General features: G+C 55.1%; 1 protein-coding gene across 1 annotated transcript; it reads left to right on the top strand.

The window, feature by feature from the left end:
* The first annotated feature begins 203 nt into the window (after positions 1-203).
* Positions 204-17,782, top strand: wdr75 (WD repeat domain 75). Its single transcript, XM_039757902.1, has 21 exons — positions 204-341; positions 13,800-13,929; positions 14,001-14,066; positions 14,149-14,248; positions 14,334-14,458; positions 14,535-14,605; positions 14,681-14,797; positions 14,868-14,956; positions 15,033-15,191; positions 15,266-15,325; positions 15,408-15,523; positions 15,595-15,770; positions 15,852-16,003; positions 16,076-16,256; positions 16,340-16,434; positions 16,521-16,616; positions 16,729-16,886; positions 16,982-17,044; positions 17,118-17,249; positions 17,338-17,426; positions 17,518-17,782. Exons 1-21 carry the CDS (start codon positions 256-258, stop codon positions 17,720-17,722), a joined length of 2,466 nt encoding a protein of 821 aa, XP_039613836.1. The 5' UTR covers positions 204-255; the 3' UTR covers positions 17,723-17,782.
* Positions 17,783-17,816: the final 34 nt, after the last annotated feature.

Below are 17,816 nucleotides of genomic sequence, written 5' to 3'. Positions count from 1 at the left end.
GATGAAGAGGAAGACGACAGCGTCAAATGCACTGAACGGAGCCCCGTGGCATTCGAGTTGCGTGAAATCGCAACACCCGAGGGGCGCTGCGTGTCTGCCGTGGACCTTCTGTCGTCACACAGCGGAAACGCCCATTTCAGACTGCAGTTGCGATCCGTCGCTGCGCTGCTGCCGCCGCTTTTGTTCCTCTTCGGCCCCCGTAGGATTCGCGACTCGGAGGGTAGTGTGAGAGGTCAGAGGTTAGCGCGTGCGAACATGGTGGAGAGCGATGAGGTCCGCGTGGTTCGCTGCGGCGGCAGCAGAATTCACTATCGAAAGGCTCTCTTCAGCGTGGACTCCCGGTAAGTTGAGGGGCTTTGCGCCGATGAGGCGGCTGTGCGCTCCCACAGACGTTTTTTTTTTTCCTGTTTATGTGGGTTACTGTCGGTAGGGCCAGGCGTGTTTGGGAGCTGCAGCCAGGGCTTTCTTTTTAAATGTCCCCGCTCATTCGTTTACCTTTTATTATCAGTTAGTTGTTCTGAATTAACATCAATATGTGCCCGGTGTCCGTTTGGGTGGTCTGCCCCGAGTGGGTTTGGTGAAACGAAGCGGAGTAAAACGGCACCTTTGTTACTCTTCTTAAATGTTGTTGTCCTGAAATGAGAAGGTTTGAGTTGAAGGCGAGCGAAGTTCTTTGTCGTTGTAATCTCGGCACGCCAAGTTCTGTCGGGCACGTCCGAATCTCGGAGACTCCGTGCCGACGCTTTAAATGCGGAGACCCCGGGAGAAGCGGGCACTGCTGATGCCGTCCATGGCGTGTAAACCGCACAGAGCGCCGCTTTAGAAGCCGTCCGGATGAGACGGAGGGCCCGGGCCGGGGATTGAGCCGAGTTCTGCGGATGGTAAGCCAGGACACGGGGGTTCAGGGAGACCCTCGCAGTGGCGTGTGTTCGTTTAACGGCCCCCTTACTTGTTGTTTGTTTCCCTCTGATGAAGGGTCCATCTGGTCAAGTCCCAAAGCCGAGGGCCGCCGCAGCAGCCCAGTCCATTTATGTGAAGGTTGGGATTGAAAGGGAGCCACCTGGACGTTCGGCCTGGCATGTTGTGTGGCCAGCTTGAAGTGCCAGGTGGTGTTTGCCCACCAGAGTTCAGATGTACAGAGGATCACACTGGTGAATGTTGGCGGTTAGTCAAAGGGTCGAACCAAATTCCGAGCTCCGGTTTACAGCACTGTTGTTAAGATTTGTGCCCAGAAAGCTAGCCGTGACTGTGGCCCTGGTGCCAGCATTGTGACGAACCCAGACGGGTTGATGACACTTTTTTGGCCCAAAGGGTAAATTTTAGCCTTTCAAGAAACTCCAGAAATATTGTAACAAACAACAATCCTCTCAAACACCACAACCATAACGAACAAGAAGACGAAGCATCTGACCTGGCTAAAGACGAGACGAGACAGCAGGTGGTCCCAGGGAGGCGCTATAAAGGCATGGGGGCCACAGTGCCGTTTCAGGACACCCGTCCTCCATGCTGGCGCGTCACCCCGGGGATGTGTGGCGTTGTTTACAGTGGCACTCAGTTTTGTCTTCACTCTGTGGTCCGCCAACGGGGGTCCAGAGTGCGTCCCGTAACCGAGCCCACCCTTTTTAGTTAGCTTGTTGTGTTGATGGGCCTTTCTTGAAGGGATGTTAGCGGAGTAGAAAGTAGCGCTGCCTGTCGCCGAATTAGAGGGCATGTGAGGGATGTCACCGCCAACAGGCTGCTCTTCCCTTTCCTGGGTAGTTCCATGCCAGCCTGTCATTGATGTGGACCCCCAAGTACTTGCTGCAGTGCCCCACCTCTACATCCACTCCCTGAGTACTGACTGACTGTGCCCACCACCAAAGAGCCTCTATGCCCAGTCACCACTGGAATGCCCTCCTCTCTGTGGCGTCGCCCAGTGACGTGTCCGACAGGCCCGTTCCTTGTGCTGCTCCCCACTGTCCCTAATTGTCACAAACTGCCACCTGCCATTAGCCAGGCCACCTTAACAGGGATGGCTGGGTGGGTTTGAATCCACTCGAGAAATGCAGTGGTAGTGGTGGGCAGGCCATCCCCTTGTCGGGGTCTTCGCTGACGCTTTATCGCATACTTGATGAGGGTCACAGGTGGGAACTGAGGTGCCACGTCCAGGGTGTGCCTGCTTTCTAAATTGCCCAGTTGTGCTTCTGGGGGCGCGCTGGGCTTTAGTTGGTTGGTTTGCCAATCTTTTTCTGTCACAGGGTGGTGGTGCTGTTAGTGTGCCCCTGCCATGATACCTGGCAGTGTCTGAGCTGGCACTCCTCTCTGGCGTCGCATCTCGTCGATTTGAGAGGAGGCCTGAGTTGGCGAGTCTTTCTTGTCGCGTTTATTGACGAGGAGACCACCCAAAAGGGGTGAGTTTTTTTGCTTGTTACTCACTTTTGTTGCCTGTGTTGTCACCAACTTAGTTTTTACTGTCACATTTCATTAGCGATTCACAATTCTTGGGCCCAACCTGAATAGCAGCCAACACAACCAGAGTGCCCAGCAAGGCTGAGATGAAGACCCACATCCTTCTCGTTCGCTCATTGGTCAGTCCTGCCCTGGCACTTCACGTGCAGTTAGTGACGATAGTGGGTGACAGTGTGACTGGACGGACAGCTGGCCTTAGACGTGGGGAGCTTCAGCAAGCCAAAGGTCGGGTCACTGGTGCCGCTTCACCCACTGCCACTGAGTGAGTGACCAGGGGATGATGGAGCTGAGTGTCCACTTTAGTTCACAAGCTCGATGCCGCTGGTGGGTTCCACTGCCACGCACACGAGGACTTTGTTTGAACCTTCTGGGATGTTGTCGGTATTTGACCGGATACCCGACTCGCCATGCGTCTGCTTTGGCGTTTTTAATGGGCAGTTTGCTGTATTTCGGGGTGAGATGCCGTTAGAGCCCACTGTGCCTCTGTCCCCCGGGTGGCAGCTGCGTAGGGCACCATTTTGGGCCGAGTGCTGTGGAGCTCCTTTGTTGTTTTGGTAAGTCTGACGCTCGTGTGCACGTAGTGAGGGTCTTAAAGGCCGCTGCGTCTTTGCACATTAAGCACGGGGGGCGACCTTCACGGCTCACGTCCCTGCTGAGTGAAGGCCGGACCGCCACCAGCGCTTGTGCCCAGATGTGCGTTCAGTCAGGTCTGCCCTGTCACGTGAATGGACAGGGCCGAGTCACACGGGTCTGTTACAGATTTCTGGGGGTCCTGTCTGAGTGTGAACGAGGCCAACCCTTCACCTGTAACACTCGTGTGCTACGACCAGTTGAGCCGCAGGCCGTGGTGGGCTCTTGTCTGTGCACCCTGCTGAGGGTGGGCTTCATTACCGGTGACTAGAGTGTCACTTGGAGGACGGAATGCTTTTGACCACCGGGATGACCTTAAGCTGGTGACACGCCGTCTAGTCAGAGGGACACGAAACTTGACGACTACAGTTGCTGCTCTTGTAACCTAATGACGTTAAATTACGTGGCTCAGAGTGGCAGGCTCACCCTGGCACTCAGTGATGTGCTGTGCCCGTCAGTTCAGATGCAAATTCTGCCATAAAACGGGAAGCGTTTCTCTTCTGTTGGTCGTCATTCCTCGTCGCCGCAGGCCACACGTTGTACTTCACTGGCTGTCCGCTGTTGTGCACACAGAGCTGCCCTCTGTGCCGTAAGACAAAGTGGCACCTGCCTGAGGGGCGACCCGTCGACTGGGTTACTGGGCGTCAGACTACACGACTGTCGCTCTCAGCTGGCTGTGATTGTGTGAATGAAATGTGTGACTGAGAGTCCCCGGGCACAAATCGCATGGTGGGACGCTTAAGCCCTGGGTGTGGCACTCGCCGCTCACAATAAACTTTGGGCAGGGCACTGGCTTCACTGATGGCATCCTTAGCAGTAAAGCATAAAGCCCACCAACTAACTGAGACCTTCAGATGTAATCGTCTTACAGCCGACGAGAAACCCGAGTCGCGTCTCACAAACTCGACAACGCTGATCACAGTAAACCTTCACACAGCTTCTAACAGGGACCCCAACAGCACGTAACGTGACGCTCGCCGCTCTTTATGACACTCGCCAGAGCAGTCACCCCCACCACCTTAAAGCCCCTCGCTGCCCGCCAGATTACGGCGCCCACTGAGACACTGCGAGTCACCCAGTCACAAATCCATTCTGGTGGCCCTGAAGTGGCGCCTTGTCTGGCAGCTCGGGTAGGCCGAGATTCTTAGTGCGCTAAACTTGTCAAGTACGGAAGTCGGTGACAAGACGACACAACGGGGCGCCGCGGCTCTGTCCAGAAACACTAAGATGGCGGCCTGAAGTGGCGGCTGAGCCGTTGGCAGGGGGGCACACGCTGGGCGATGATCTGTCGGCTTCAGCAGAGGTGACTTGAACCCGTGTGCCGCGAGCTCCCCAAGCGCATGTTGGGCTGCTTTGACCGCAGTGGGTGGCAGTGGTCACCGTGGTCCCAGACTGCTGCCCCCTTTGTGTGTTCTTGTTTTAGTCTGGAAAGCAAACCTTTAGAAATGCAGTAAGAGACCCGGGTGGCCAAGTGGAGGGGTCCTGCTCTAAAGCAGCGTGTGTGACAGCGATCACAGTGGTGGGCACAGCGTGGCAGGGCTGATCTCTCACACTTGGGCTGATAAATTAGCCAAAAACATAATTACCTTAAAATAATATTTGAACTTGGTTTAACAGGTGCAGGGGGTCCGTGTTTATGCTTTTTTATACTTTATTATTATAGTAATGGCAACAGCAGCAAGTACAAAAGCCCACCTAAGCAGGTAAATATCCCCCCAGCGACCAGAGAAGCGTTTTAAGTGAAAATAAGAGCCGAGGAAATCCTCGGAATGGGAAGAATCTGCAGAGCAGAGCAGAGTGTCCAATCGGGCAACAGAACGACTGGAAAACGTTTGGCCTGCCCTGCCCGACACGTACCTTCGGCGCCAGTCTCTCCTGAGCGGCATTCCCGTCTTTATTTTCGAGGCGACTCTCCCAGTGTGCCTTGCGTGCTTTTACTCCTCCTCACACCCTGACCAATCAGTTGGGCACACACACCTTGGTATTTTCTCATCGTCCTCCTTCAGTCCTTGACGCCATCCCAGTGGCGAGTGCAGGCTATGGCTCTGCCGGTGGTCCTCCATGGTGCGTAGCTCTTCCAGGAGTTGGCAGATCAGGAGGTCTTTCCCTGCAGTCACCCGGGTACCCCCACTTGGTCATGTTGACTTTGTGACTGCCAGTCTTGGGGCACATGTGGGGCACATGTTGGCCAGTCTGGGTCACATACAGTGGGGGTCCTCGAGTTGCTTTCGTTTTTCCTGTTTACTCGCCACATTTGCTCTTTTGTCTTGGGGTGCAGTGGCGGCCAAGATGTAGAGGGCATTGACGGGTGTCGGTTTTACAGCCCTCATTGAGTTTTCTGGCATGTGATGACCGCTCCCAAGCTGGGCACTGCTGTGGAGAGCGCGAGGTCAGGGTGGTAGGGTTGGCTAGTTTTCTGAGGGTGGTGGTAGTTCTGCAGGTCAGGGTCCGGTCGAGGGAGACTCGGAGATACGCAGGGTTCAGATGGTCTTCAGTTCCAGAGAATTTGGAGTTACTTGGTGCTCTGTGTTTTGGTTGGATTTGCTGTCTGATAGTTGAGAGATTCCACAGAGCGGATTGAAGGACGTTCTCGATGGCAGGGCAAGCTTTCTCCTGTGCTGTTACGCCAATCAGAAAGTCCCGCGTTTGGGGTGGGCGGACTGATCGCTGGTATAGATTGACTCGGGCGCCGCTGAAGGACTACTGAAGTTAAGATTAGGGTAGGGGATGTGCATACTGAGTGGCGTGAAGTAGAGCTGGGCACGCTTGGCACACGTGTGAAGCCTTTTGGTCACCCCATATGAGGTCGGCGTCCCGCTCTCGCTGGTATTGGCGTTAGTCTGTTTGGGCTTCTAGTGAAGTAACTGAATGCACTAAATGTTGCATTGCCACCATCTTTTAAGTGTTTCGTCCAGGGCTGTGGAGTCGGTAGATAAATGCTCCGACTCCTCAGTTTCTAAATCTTCCGACTCTCCGACTCCTCAGTTTCTAAATCTTCCGACTCTCCGACTCCTCTGTATGTGTATACTATTCTAATGTATTTTCCACATCCATTGAAGGAAAGGAAGGCATCATACATGTCATTTCACCACAGAACTACTGGCGAGGAAGCCAACACTCTACTATAATGCCAGATTAAAGACAAACACAATTGATTGGCGCCCGCAGATTGCGGGTGTCCACATGGACGGGCAGATCCAGCTTGCCGAAAATCTCGACCACCGCCCCCATCCAAAGTAACGTGACGCCTCTGTCAGCCAGCTGGACGTTTAGTGCATTGTGTCGCTCACCGGCCAGCTGATCAGCAGCACGAGCCTCTGCTGGAGACCGGTAGGGAGATCTGCGTTCTTGGCTCCTTCGGCCCCCTTCACTAGCGCATAGCGAAGGGGGGCCGACGGAGCTGAGAACACACCAGATGATTTTTCAGGCGTTTGACACGTGATGACTCGTTGAACGGCCGAAAACTCGGCAGTGCATCTGTAAATGTATGGGGGGCTTTAGGCCAGGTTGACAGTTCCCTGTAACAGTGGAACACGACACAATGGAAAGTGGTGCCGCACCTGACCTGTGCATTACATCCCATAAAGTGACGCATACAGGCAATGAAAAGCATGCTTCATGGTTACTTGACATGTTCGTTTTGTGGTAACGTTATGCACTGCAAGCATCGGGCTTTATTCTTACAGCAGAGAAGAAGTTCATTATGACTGTTTGTGAATTGGGACATTTCAACTTACTTACTTACTTAGTCGGAGTGGGTTAACTTTTTGCCGACTCCGGGTACCCAAAATTGTCTCCGACTCCACAGCCCTGGTTTCGTCCTCGTTGGCATTTCAATTAGCAGACATTTTATTTACCACCACGTAAAAAAAGGAGTTTGAGTTTTCTCAGGAAATTCGCGACCAACCACTAAAGAGTTAAAGCAGGTCAGGGCATGGTGAGTTAAAAGAAAATGCTGCTGGTGCCAAGTGTGCTGCCCGCCTTGAGAAGTCGTCCAAGAACAACAGGCGGCATGAAAGTGAATGGGGCTGAGGCTGCCAAGTGTGCCGTGCTGACTCTGAAAAGTGAGGATTTCAGTCGTCATTCTAATAATGAAAGGAAAATCCGAATCCTGCCGCTTATTTTCCGTTTGCATTAAAGAGCATAAAACAACATTCTGGGATGTCAGGTTTAAGAGTAAAGTGCAACAGAACGGCAGTCGTGTTTAAAAATCAAATGTAGGTGGAAAACGGGCCACGAAAGTCACACATGAAGGGCTGTGGCTGTGCGTTTACCAACGGTGACAACGAGCCAAGCAGTCAAAATGACAAATAGTGCAGCCTGGCATCACATTAGTAAGGGCACAATCGGGACGCTCTCTGTCTGACTGTCTCGTGAGGGCGTCTGTCCTCTGAAGTGGCACACGTCCACACATTGAGCCATTTGTGTCACCGATAACAGAAAAGGTCACATTTGTGAACAAAATGGACGTGCTAGAGTGTATCCATTGCAGTTTGCTCTGGAGGACGCCAGTGGACACAGCTGGCAAGGAGGAAGGCGTAGAAAGCCAGATGGCAGCTGTTGATGTTTTGGCTGGCACTGTTGCCCCAGGAGATGCGTGGGACAGAGAAAGGAGCCAGCGATGGGGACCGAGACTGCACAGGTCACAGCTGCTGGTCCTCCTCCATTGTTGTTTTGGTGCCGGCCAATGACGACGGCGCTCAGCCCGTGGGGGGAGGGGTGATAAAAAACAACCACCCAAACACACATGAACTCTGACCTGACCGCTCTGCTTCCTGTCACATGGCCACGAATCTCGTACGTATCCGAGCTTTCCAAGTCAGATTCGAGCCACCGTGTCCACGCGGCCGTTTTTCTGGTGACCCACCCGGTGTTAAACAGGGCAGGGGGTCCGCTCTGAGGGCCCGATTCCGATTTGATTTTGTCTGCACTGACACCATTTGAAGGGGGGGCTTTTTAAGAAATGACCAGAGGCCAGTAATCCGGTACAATGTGACACTTTATTGGGAGGGTGACTTCTTGATGGCATGTGTGTAAGCATGAAGTGACACTTGATTAGTAAGGAGCTGTTCACGTAAAAATAAAAAGCGCTGCACTCGCTCACAGTTCACTAAGCTGCGTATCATCGGGAGCTCCTTTTAATCCAAATAATGATCTCTATATATAATTCGCTAAGGGCATGCCCGCCAACTCTCACCCTCGCTCTCGAGGCATGTGCCCGCCCCCATGCTGATAGCTAGTTACAGGCTAGTGTTATTAAACGGTCTCAAGTTAGTGAATAACGTTTATTACTTATTGGTGTGTTAGGGGTCTCCATGTAGACCGACGCCCTTCTTCTAAACTGTCTGCCCCCTATTGGAGTTTTAAAATAATCTCCAAGTTAAAGATCCAACGGCGGACTCGTCTTTCTGTCATTCTACAGGTCACCCGTATTTCGCGTTGATCGTCTCGAGTTCCACAAGTTGATGGATGGAGCAGCCATTGGGAGAGACAACGGCGCTCATACGATCCACGAAGTTCAGCCCATGGAGGTGCGTCACGCCGGCCGCTTTGTGCACGCGCTCAGTTTGGTCTTGCTGGCTCCTCTGAAAGCCCCAACAGTTGCCCGCTTGCCCAGCCGGGTGAGGCACATTGCAGTCCTTATGCACTGCAGCGGCACGGCTGGCCGTGTGCTTAGAGGGGAGCGACATTTACTGGAGTTGGCAACACAACCTCCGGATCGACGCAGCCATGCAGTGAAGCGGGACATGGAGGTGCTAGAGAGGCCAGCCGTGTTGGCATCGAGGTCTCTTCAGGTGGGACTGGCATTTGGCTCTGTCGACAGGAGCCCAGTCGTTTGTGATGTAGTGACATGTGTCACGCAGGGGTCTGCTGAGCTGGATGGCCACGTCAAGGTTGGGGGCACACGGTGCATTGCCGCACCCACCACAGTCACGTCAAGTCAGACCTGAGCCAGTGAAAGGGTACGAGAGACCGGGGGGGTGTGTGTGTGTGTGTGTGTGTGTGTGTGTGTGTGTGTGTGTGTGTATGTGAGGACTTACGATTACACACACACACCCGTCACAGAACTGCACACATAACCAACCAACACGTTAAGATCCACTCCAAACATCATCACACATATGAACGTCATGTCAACCTCTTAAGGGGCCGATGGCTTTAATGGTGACTTGAAAATGTGCCAGACGTGTGGGGCTGTGCTTCAGATCTTCAGAAGGCCTGGTGCCGTCCAAACCCGTGGTCTTTTCCAGAATGTCCTGGTTTTCATCCGCGCTCTCTTTACCGATGAGAGCTTCTGCTGTTCTGTGGGCAGGAGGCAAACTCAACAGAAGCTTGGAGCTCCCGCCACGGCGAGTGCAGACAGTTTATGGGTGACGTCGAGATTAAAGGACAGTTCTGAGCCACGCTGCCGTCGTCCCGTAGGAAGTCCGCACGTCTGATTTAAGTGGTCACGCCAGTTCGTGTGAAGCAGTAAGGCAGGCTCTTAATCCACGGAAAGTCTTGATGGGCGCATTAGTGACATCTGCTTCATCAGACGGCAAAAACGAAGATGAGCAAAAATGTACATCTAGAAATTGAGTAGGCTGGAGATTGACGAGGTCGATGTGGGTGGACTCTGTAAGAATCGACGAGAATAACGATTAATTGGAAAATGGACGTTTTGGCCCAGGGTTAGGGTTAAATACGAAGAGCTCAACAAGGGCTTCTTGGGGTCCCATCTCAGCCACCTGGCCCACCCAAATGGCTGCTCTGACGTGACGGGTTTGTTCAGAGGCTCATAATGTGCCACGCTGATCGGCGATGAAGGGACGCCTTGTGATGTCACCGAGCGATGTTGTGATTTTTGCTGTGTTACTCCCCCCCCCAAATAGGACCGTCAGGTTGAATGTCACAGTCTGTCTGTCACACACCTGGGGCTGGTCACGTATGCTGGGGCCTCCTGCTGACACGGGGCCTTCAGGGCCTTCAGGGCCTACGCCTTTGTCAGATAAGATCTGCTGTTTGAGTGGCCACTCCTCTCTGGGCCTCTTTGAACTTTCGAAGAAGTGTAAGGAGAGCAACACGCCATGCCAACAGGCCCACCAGGCCTCATTCGGGCAGAGAGCCCATCATGCCGTGGCAACGTTTGTGTCCCCTTAAGTTTCAGACTGTGCCCCCAGGTGCTTGTTGGAGAATTTATTTTGAGGTGAGAGTTGGAGTCCACCGTGCTGGTCAGACGATACCGAGAGCGGTGGAATCTGTTGAAGTGTCACAGAGGGTCTCGGGCAGATTTGTCCAGCGGATCAAGACGGTGACTTTAAAATGAGTTCATTAAGACCACGGGGACACAGCAGGAAACTTGTGAAGGGCGAATGTCACACAAAGAGACACAAGTGACCAGGTAGCGTGGTGGGCAGGAGGACTTCAGGGACGTTCACAACTCGCCTTGATGCCATTTTGATGGGACTGAGTGGACGAGGGGCTGACATTGACAGAATTTCATTTGTCTCATTTAAAGCGGGTTCTAAAGATGCAGCCTGGCATTTTGTAGGGCTCCTAAGTGAAGGAGGTTGTTTCCACAAGCCCCCCATGGGGCCAGAGGCCTGGCACAGCTTGGTGTTCATCGCCTTTTCTAAAACGTTTCCTTGTCATTGTCACTTTTCTTGGTCTCCATGTCTCTGCTCTACTGCAGGTAAACAGACGAGAACCGATGGAAAGTCGTCCTGAATTAAAAAAGAGACCAGAAGTGCCATCATGTCCAGCTTCAACCCTCTGCTGGTGGCCGTGCCGCCATTTTGCGTCTCGCCAGACGTTTTACCACCTTAGTGAGGAGGACATGTGACGTTTGGCTCGTATTCTCCTTAAGTGGAAGGACTGGATAAAGCAAAGGGGCCATGATGAAGTAGCCTGATGAGCAGAGGGCCGTGCCCACGTGCTGGTCGAGCCTGACCTTGGTCACCATCGGTACGGGCTTTAGTCCTGGCATGCAGAATAAGCTGGTGACATGAAGGGTCCTGAGGAGTCTGGGATGGCACGTGCTGTTCCTGCTGTCCTGTAGCCCAGAGTGGCGGCCATTTTGCTTGGTGGCACCTGCCATGTTTTTGGCTTCCCTCAATCCATAGAACAGTCGCCTGCACAGCCAGCGGTCTTCCTTCACCCGCTCGTCTCGGACTGGTCACGTGCTCGCCACAGTGTCCTGCTGGCCTAAAGGCGCTGCTTCCCTCCCTAGGTGGGCACTTTACAGGTTGTGCCAAGATGGCATTTAGAGCTCATGCTGGTAGAGCTTGACTGACTCTGACTGGTTTTCAGCTGGGTGCTCCGTTGAGTCACCAGTAACGTGGGGAAGGGCCGTCTTCACACATGGTGACGCATGGGCACGCTGGGCGGAAATGCCCCATGCTAATCTCTATGTGCTGTGACTTGCTGAGTGGTTGTGCACTGCTTTGCCCAGGGGCCCATGATGCTGTTAAGATGGCCCTGACGTGGAGCCCCTCATTCGCCTGGCAGGGTGCCACTTCGGTGGTGTCGGGCACCTGGTGCCACCAGTCAGTTACATCGAGGTGTTGCTCTGCTTTCTGAAGGTCAGAATGAGATTTGTACCTTAATGGGGGTCCTTCATTAACGTGTCAAGCTGCCCCTTACGTGTCACACATCTTGTCGCCTTGAGGCTGGCGCCCTGGTGGCCGTGTGAATGTTTTCGTGGGGCCGCGGTCTCCGCCTGTCACTGGGTTGTGACTGACGTGACACTCCGGACCGCCAAGCCCCTCTCCTGCCCATGCTGGCTGCTTCATATGCACTGGTGAACTTTCGGCTGAGCTCTCATTGGCCGTCGGCCCTTCAGACCCACCCTGTGACTTAAGACAGAATCAAACCTGCCTGACCGGTCACACCGCATTACTGGCTGTCACAGCCGTGTGACACGACTTTCTAAGATTAAGCGAAAGGAGGCCACAGCCTTGACTGTCAGTAGCAGGGTGGGCTCCGCGATGGGGCTGCCCAAACCCCAGTGCACCCCTGGCTCTTCTGGCCAATCCCGTGGGTGACGGGTCCATTGGAGGTTCGCCCTGCGCCCCGAAGAGTAAAGACCGGGCCACCGGGTGCTTGCTGAAGAGCTCGGCCCCCCCAAAGAAGTCACTGGGTCTTTGCTAACACTCCTCATAGAGGTCATGTGACCCTACCAGAGGGCGTTGTCGCAGACCGCCTGCTGTGGCCCCCCGAGGATCATCGAGACACCCAAACTGTTTGTGGAGGGGCACACACACCCAACCCTTGTATTTGTGACTCTTTGGGAGCTTCTGAGCGGAATTCTCATGCCACCACCGAGTCAAACGGGGTGGGCCTTTAAACGTCCTGTGTCACTAGAAGACAGCGGGCAGGCTGGCACTTTGATGCCCATATCGTGACAGAGCGGGGCAGGTTCTGTTCTTGGCTTTTATAGGTGAAGACGCTCTGCGCTGGCCTTCATGGCATCCTGCCCACTGGCACCTGAACTGGGAGAGCAAGGCAAAGAGGGGCATGGAGAAGACTGACCAATCACGTCAGAGCATTTTGAGCTCAGTTTGCGAGTTCACCTCTCTGATAGGCTCAGTTCACGCAGTGCAAGGCGTGTCCTCGTAAAATGGAGTTTGGAGTTCTCCTCAGCCAATGGGGCGCAGTGGGGAGGGCACGGACCTGATTTGTAAGACGCCAGCCGAGGGTCCGACATACAGTGTCACACAGGAGGGCCTAACAAAACACGAGGCTTGTGGGTCAAGCCTGGCACGATCTTTCTGCTGTTCGGTGGTGGGGGTCTGCCCTGTTCCCATAGGCGCCACCAGTAGGAGGGTGAGAGTGAGATGGCCGTTTGATAGCAAGTGTCTGTGTTTGACGTGACTGTGCCCGTGTGGGGTGCTATAAAGCAGCTTAACGTGCGCCTTTTGGTTTTGGCATAAATGAGGGGTCAAGGGGGGACCAGGACAGCATCGGGGGCACTAGGGCGCTGTGGAGGCTCTTAGTGGGCGAGTGCGCATCATTAATGACAGTACATGCTAACAGTTCAGCGTCTCAAACGCACGCCCACTGAAGTGACATGAGGCCACCAGGCGGTGGCACAGCGTATCGTTGAGCTTGCCGTCAAATTGTCAGCTGAGTGTCTGCGCCCGTCATTCTGACTCTGTCTGATCTGAGGCTCCGGGTAAGAAGCACTGGAGCCTGGTGTGAAGGCACTCCTAATTGTGCCAGTGGGCTGAAGGGCAGTGCCATCTGCTGTTTTTGGTTTAATTTTCTAAGTGCAGTTGGCGACAGGATGGCAGAGGGCCGCATTTTGTCACCCGTAGCGATGGGAGGGAGCGAGGGAGCGACTCAGAAGCTCGTCTGTGTGAGCCACACAGGTCTGGTTGGTCGTGAAGAGTTGCGTCTTGATGCCCCTCACGTGGCACAGAGTTTGCTTCCATAATCATAAAGTGCAGGAGCAGTTGTGTAGTGCGACATCCCCAACTGAAGCAGCAGTGCCCGCAGGTGTTTTAGACCTGGCAAACAGAAGAGCGGCTCGTCGGTCTGGCACCGCGCGTTCTCCTCGTACTGTGGGCACTTCACCGGGCACGGCCGTTGGCTGCCAGAAAAGGGGGAAGAGCACCCGAGACTTTGGAAATGTCGTGTAGCCTGACAAATGCGACAGCCCCTCTGACGTTGGTCATGTGACTAAGTGCGGTGCCCGCCAGCAGCCCACCCACTCACCCGCCCGTCTGTCCGTCTCCCCACAGGTTCCTGCTGTGTGCGGCCGGCAATCGTGTGCAAGTGCTCAGCACCCAGAGCCTGGAGTGCCAGCACATCCTGGAGGGGCACAGCAGCCTCGTTTCTGGGCTGGTCCTGAACCCCGCCAATCATCTGCAGGTGAGTGGGTGGCCTCTTGGGGGGGTTTGGGTGGTCTTCCTGACTTTTCTGACTCGCCGTCTCCCCCACAGCTCTACTCCTGCTCTGTGGATGGGATCATCAAGCTGTGGGACTTCACCGATGGACTGCTCATGAAGGTGCGTGTGGCGCCACGGCCTCACTCTGCATGCCCAAGTTGGCGTGACGTTTCTCACTTATGGCACGCGTGTTCTTTTCCAGACCTTTCACACTCGCTACAAGCTGCTGGCCCTTTATGCCTCGGCTGCCCACCCAGGCGTCCTCTTTGGCAAGATCCCCATGAACAATGAAGAAGCCTCAGGTAGTTTAGGAGCAGGAGGTGGCGCTGGCCAGCCTGTCTTGCTTTGCCCCCTGTGCCCATTCTGATCTTTCTTTTTTACTTCCAGGGCTCTTCCAGCTGGTTGCGCTGAGGCTTCCCAAGTCATCGAGGCAGGAGGAGGACATCGCCGAGTTGTCCTGCGTCTTGATGGATGTCAGCCCGTCCCCGGGGGCCACGTGCTTCAGTAGCAGGGTTTGTAGTGGCACGAGGGTGGCAGGGGGGTCAGCACGACGGGCACACACCCTGACTCGCTCCCTTCTCATTGTAGGGTGAATACATCGCCTCTGTCAAGGACCTGAGGCTCCTCGTCTATTTCTTCTCATCACAGAAGGCTTTCAGGTAGGTGCCAACCACGGTCACTGTGCCACCAGTGTAGGTTTTTAGTGCCCCCTGACGTGTTGCCTTTCTGCACAGCTTCTCTCTGAAGGCCACCGGCAAGAAGGAAGTCAATAACGTCTTCACCTGCGTGGACTGCCACCCCAAGGAGGACTGCATCGCCACTGGCCACATGGATGGGAAGATCCGTCTCTGGTGGGTGGCACTTCTGAATGGGGGGCACCATTGGAGGAGTTGCTTGCTCAAGGGCTGCTTTTTCTTGCAGGAGAAACTTCAACCAGAAGAAGACGTACACCTACTGCACCATGCACTGGCACCACAGTGCCGTCAGCGACCTGGCATTCACCCCTGAAGGTGAGGTGGGGTGTCTGTGTGCCCCTCTGTTGCCAGTGCGCCAGGCTCATACCCACCTCTCTCTGTGTTCTCACAGGCACCAATCTGCTGAGTGGCGGCGTCGAGTCGGTGCTGGTGCAGTGGCGCTATGATGAACCCCAGAAGAGAGACTATTTGCCACGACTGGGGGGCACCATCGAGCTTGTGGCTGTCTCTCCTGATGGGTCCCTGCTCTGCACCTCTCACAGCGACAACAGTAAGTGTAGGGTCCCGCGCCCGGGGGTCCAACCTGTTGGGCACACGCACTAATGCAACTGCTTCTTCCCGCAGAGCTGACCATCATCCACAGCAGCTTGAAGGTGGCATCTGTCGTCCAGGGCCTGATCAGAGGTGCGTGCCCACCAGTCGTGCACGGGCGTCTCGTTTGTTGGCTCGGGCGTATTCTGATGCGTCCCTTTGTCTGTTCACACAGGTGGCACTGTGAGGGCAGGACTGAACTTTGACCCCCGTAGCCGGGCGCTGGTGATGAATGGGCGGCCCGGTCACCTGCAGTTCTACTGCCTGGAGCGAGACCTGCAGCTGTACAGCGTGAGTACCCCTTCTGTTGAGCTGGCATCGTCCTGCCGGGCTGTGCTGATGCCCTGTGTCTTTTGTTTCAGCTGGACATCGTGCAGCAGGAAATCATCCACGAGTGCGGCCTGCAGCAGTTCGAGGTGGCACATGTGGCCTTCGATGCCAAGGGCGCTTGGCTGGCAACGGTGGAGGAGAGGACTGGGAAGCGGTCAGATGTGGAGCTCTGCTTGAAGCTGTGGGCATATGACGAGAGCTCACAGAGGTGGGTGGGCGTCCGTCCGGCAAGTTGGGCAAGGTGGCACGTCCACTTGATCCCACTGACCTGTGCTCTTTGAATCCTCAGCTTCACTCTGAACACGACGGTGATGACTCCTCACGACGACCACGTCGTGGCACTCTGCTTCTGCCCTGGCAGTGGTACACCCATGTTGGTCACGGCGGGCAGTGATGGCTGCTTCAAAGCCTGGGTACTGGGGTTCGATTCGGATGAGGAAGGTAGGTGGGGTTTGGGGGTGTGGAGGATGGATCATGCCACCTGCCGTCTCTGACTCTTGTGTTTGCTGGCAGGACCAAAACCCGGGTGGAGCTGTGACTTTGTTGGCACTTACCATGGACTCGGTGCTGCCACCTGCTGCTTCTCTCAGGATGGCTCCATTCTCGCTGTGGCCTTTGAGCAGATTGTCACGGTGTGGAGCCCACTGTCCTGGGAGCTCCTGGCCACATTCTGCCAGCCTCCGGGGCACATCAGGTGAGCATACTGAAATTAGGTGGCAGTGGTGTGGTACTTGCCCTGCCCGCCTTCACCTGTGACCCGGGTTCCTCTTCTTGCAGAGAACTGTGCTTCGGGAGGCAGAGCTGTGCCAGGTACCTGTTGGGCAGCACCAGTGCCAACTTGCTGTGCTGCTGGGACCTGCTAACCTGCACATGTAAGTGTGGCACATGTTGTCTGTTGTGCCCTTGCGCCCGCCGGCCCCTTGGCTCCCACCCACTCATCCCGTTCTCTCTCTTTCAGTGCACTGGAGTGCCAAGCTCAACGTTGTCGTGCTCAAGGGTGACCCCTGGAGTGAATATGTGGCAGCATTCGCGCATGCTGCCGACGTCACGGACCGTAAGCCGGGGATTATGGAGAGGGCATTGCCGGGGTGGGCATCAAGCTGGGTGGTCCGGTTCAGAGAGTGGCTGGCGTGGACCTTGTCAGCTGACTAGTTTCTCCTCTCCAGTGTTTGTCTTCAAGCCCAGCGAGCCGCGGCCCACCTACGTGCACAGGGAAGTGTGCCACGGGCAAGTTCTGCATGCCATCTTCACCCTCCGAGACTCCGTGGAGGACACCTGCCCCTGGCTCAGCAAGTCCTGCCTCTACCTGCTCACAGAAAACCTGGTAAGGGTTTGAGTGGCGTGGGCATTCCTGCCCTGCTTGACCCCCTTCTCTGTCATGGCGCCAGTCTCATGTGCCCATCCTTTTGTCCCTTGAAGGAGCTGTTGCTGCTTTGTACCCGAGCTGAGGAGGAGCGACGTGCCATGTCCTGCACCACATTGGTAGGTCCTGTGCCATTGCTGTACCCGACTGGCGGCTGCCATGCCACCTGCTGACATCCGCCTCGTGTTTCAGGGTGCCGCCCCCGATGAGGATGTCTTGGCGACGCCGTTCTCCATGCTGCTGCAGCGGGTGGGCATGGTCGCCCAGGAGGAGTGTCGTACCGCTCACCCGCAACCTCCTCAGAGCTCAGTCGCTGTCCGTGAGGTATGTGCTGCTGGGGGGTTGGGGGGGTGATTGTGGCAGTGCCTGGCATCCCAAACCCCACCCCTCATTGGCCTCTTGTGCCTTTCAGTTGTTGCAGACCCCCGCACACGTCCTGCCAGCGGCGACCTTCCTCTGCGCCCTCTTCATCAACTCCCTGCTCATCTCCAGGAGTCACAAGTGAGTGCCCTGACCAGTAGGGGGTGCTGTCAGACTGGCCAGGCGTTGCCCACTTTTAACTACCTCCCCCCCTTTTTTTATTTATTTATAGGGATGTATCAAATATGGAGACTGATGACAGTGACGGTGACAGAGAGGAGGAGGAGGAGGATGACGACACTGATGTGGACATGGACCCAAGTGAGCCCCAGAAAGTGCCCACCTTTACTGACGGGACACTTACTTTGACCAAAGTGCAGGAGAAAGAACTGAGGAAGGTGCGCAAACTGGACTTGAGCTGGCTCACCGGCTCCTGAGAGTGGCACTGCCACATTGGCACTGCCACACGCTCCACAATAAAGATGACTGTGCAAAGAGCCGAGTGCAGAAGTGTCTCCTACCTGCGGGTCA

Source organism: Polypterus senegalus, chromosome 6 (assembly GCF_016835505.1).
Source record: "Polypterus senegalus isolate Bchr_013 chromosome 6, ASM1683550v1, whole genome shotgun sequence".
NCBI lineage: Eukaryota > Metazoa > Chordata > Cladistia > Polypteriformes > Polypteridae > Polypterus > Polypterus senegalus.
This window is presented reverse-complemented; position numbering and strand designations above follow the sequence as displayed.

What these genes read in the sequence shown, in the direction of transcription:
- wdr75 (XM_039757902.1), top strand. Translation starts at nt 256, where the DNA reads ATGGTGGAGAGCGATGAGGTCCGCGTGGTTCGCTGCGGCGGCAGCAGA. An exon ending in CCTGGCATTCACCCCTGAAG is followed by an intron (nt 14,957 to 15,032) that starts GTGAGGTGGGGT and finishes GTGTTCTCACAG; the next exon opens with GCACCAATCTGCTGAGTGGC. An exon ending in TATGACGAGAGCTCACAGAG is followed by an intron (nt 15,771 to 15,851) that starts GTGGGTGGGCGT and finishes TTGAATCCTCAG; the next exon opens with CTTCACTCTGAACACGACGG.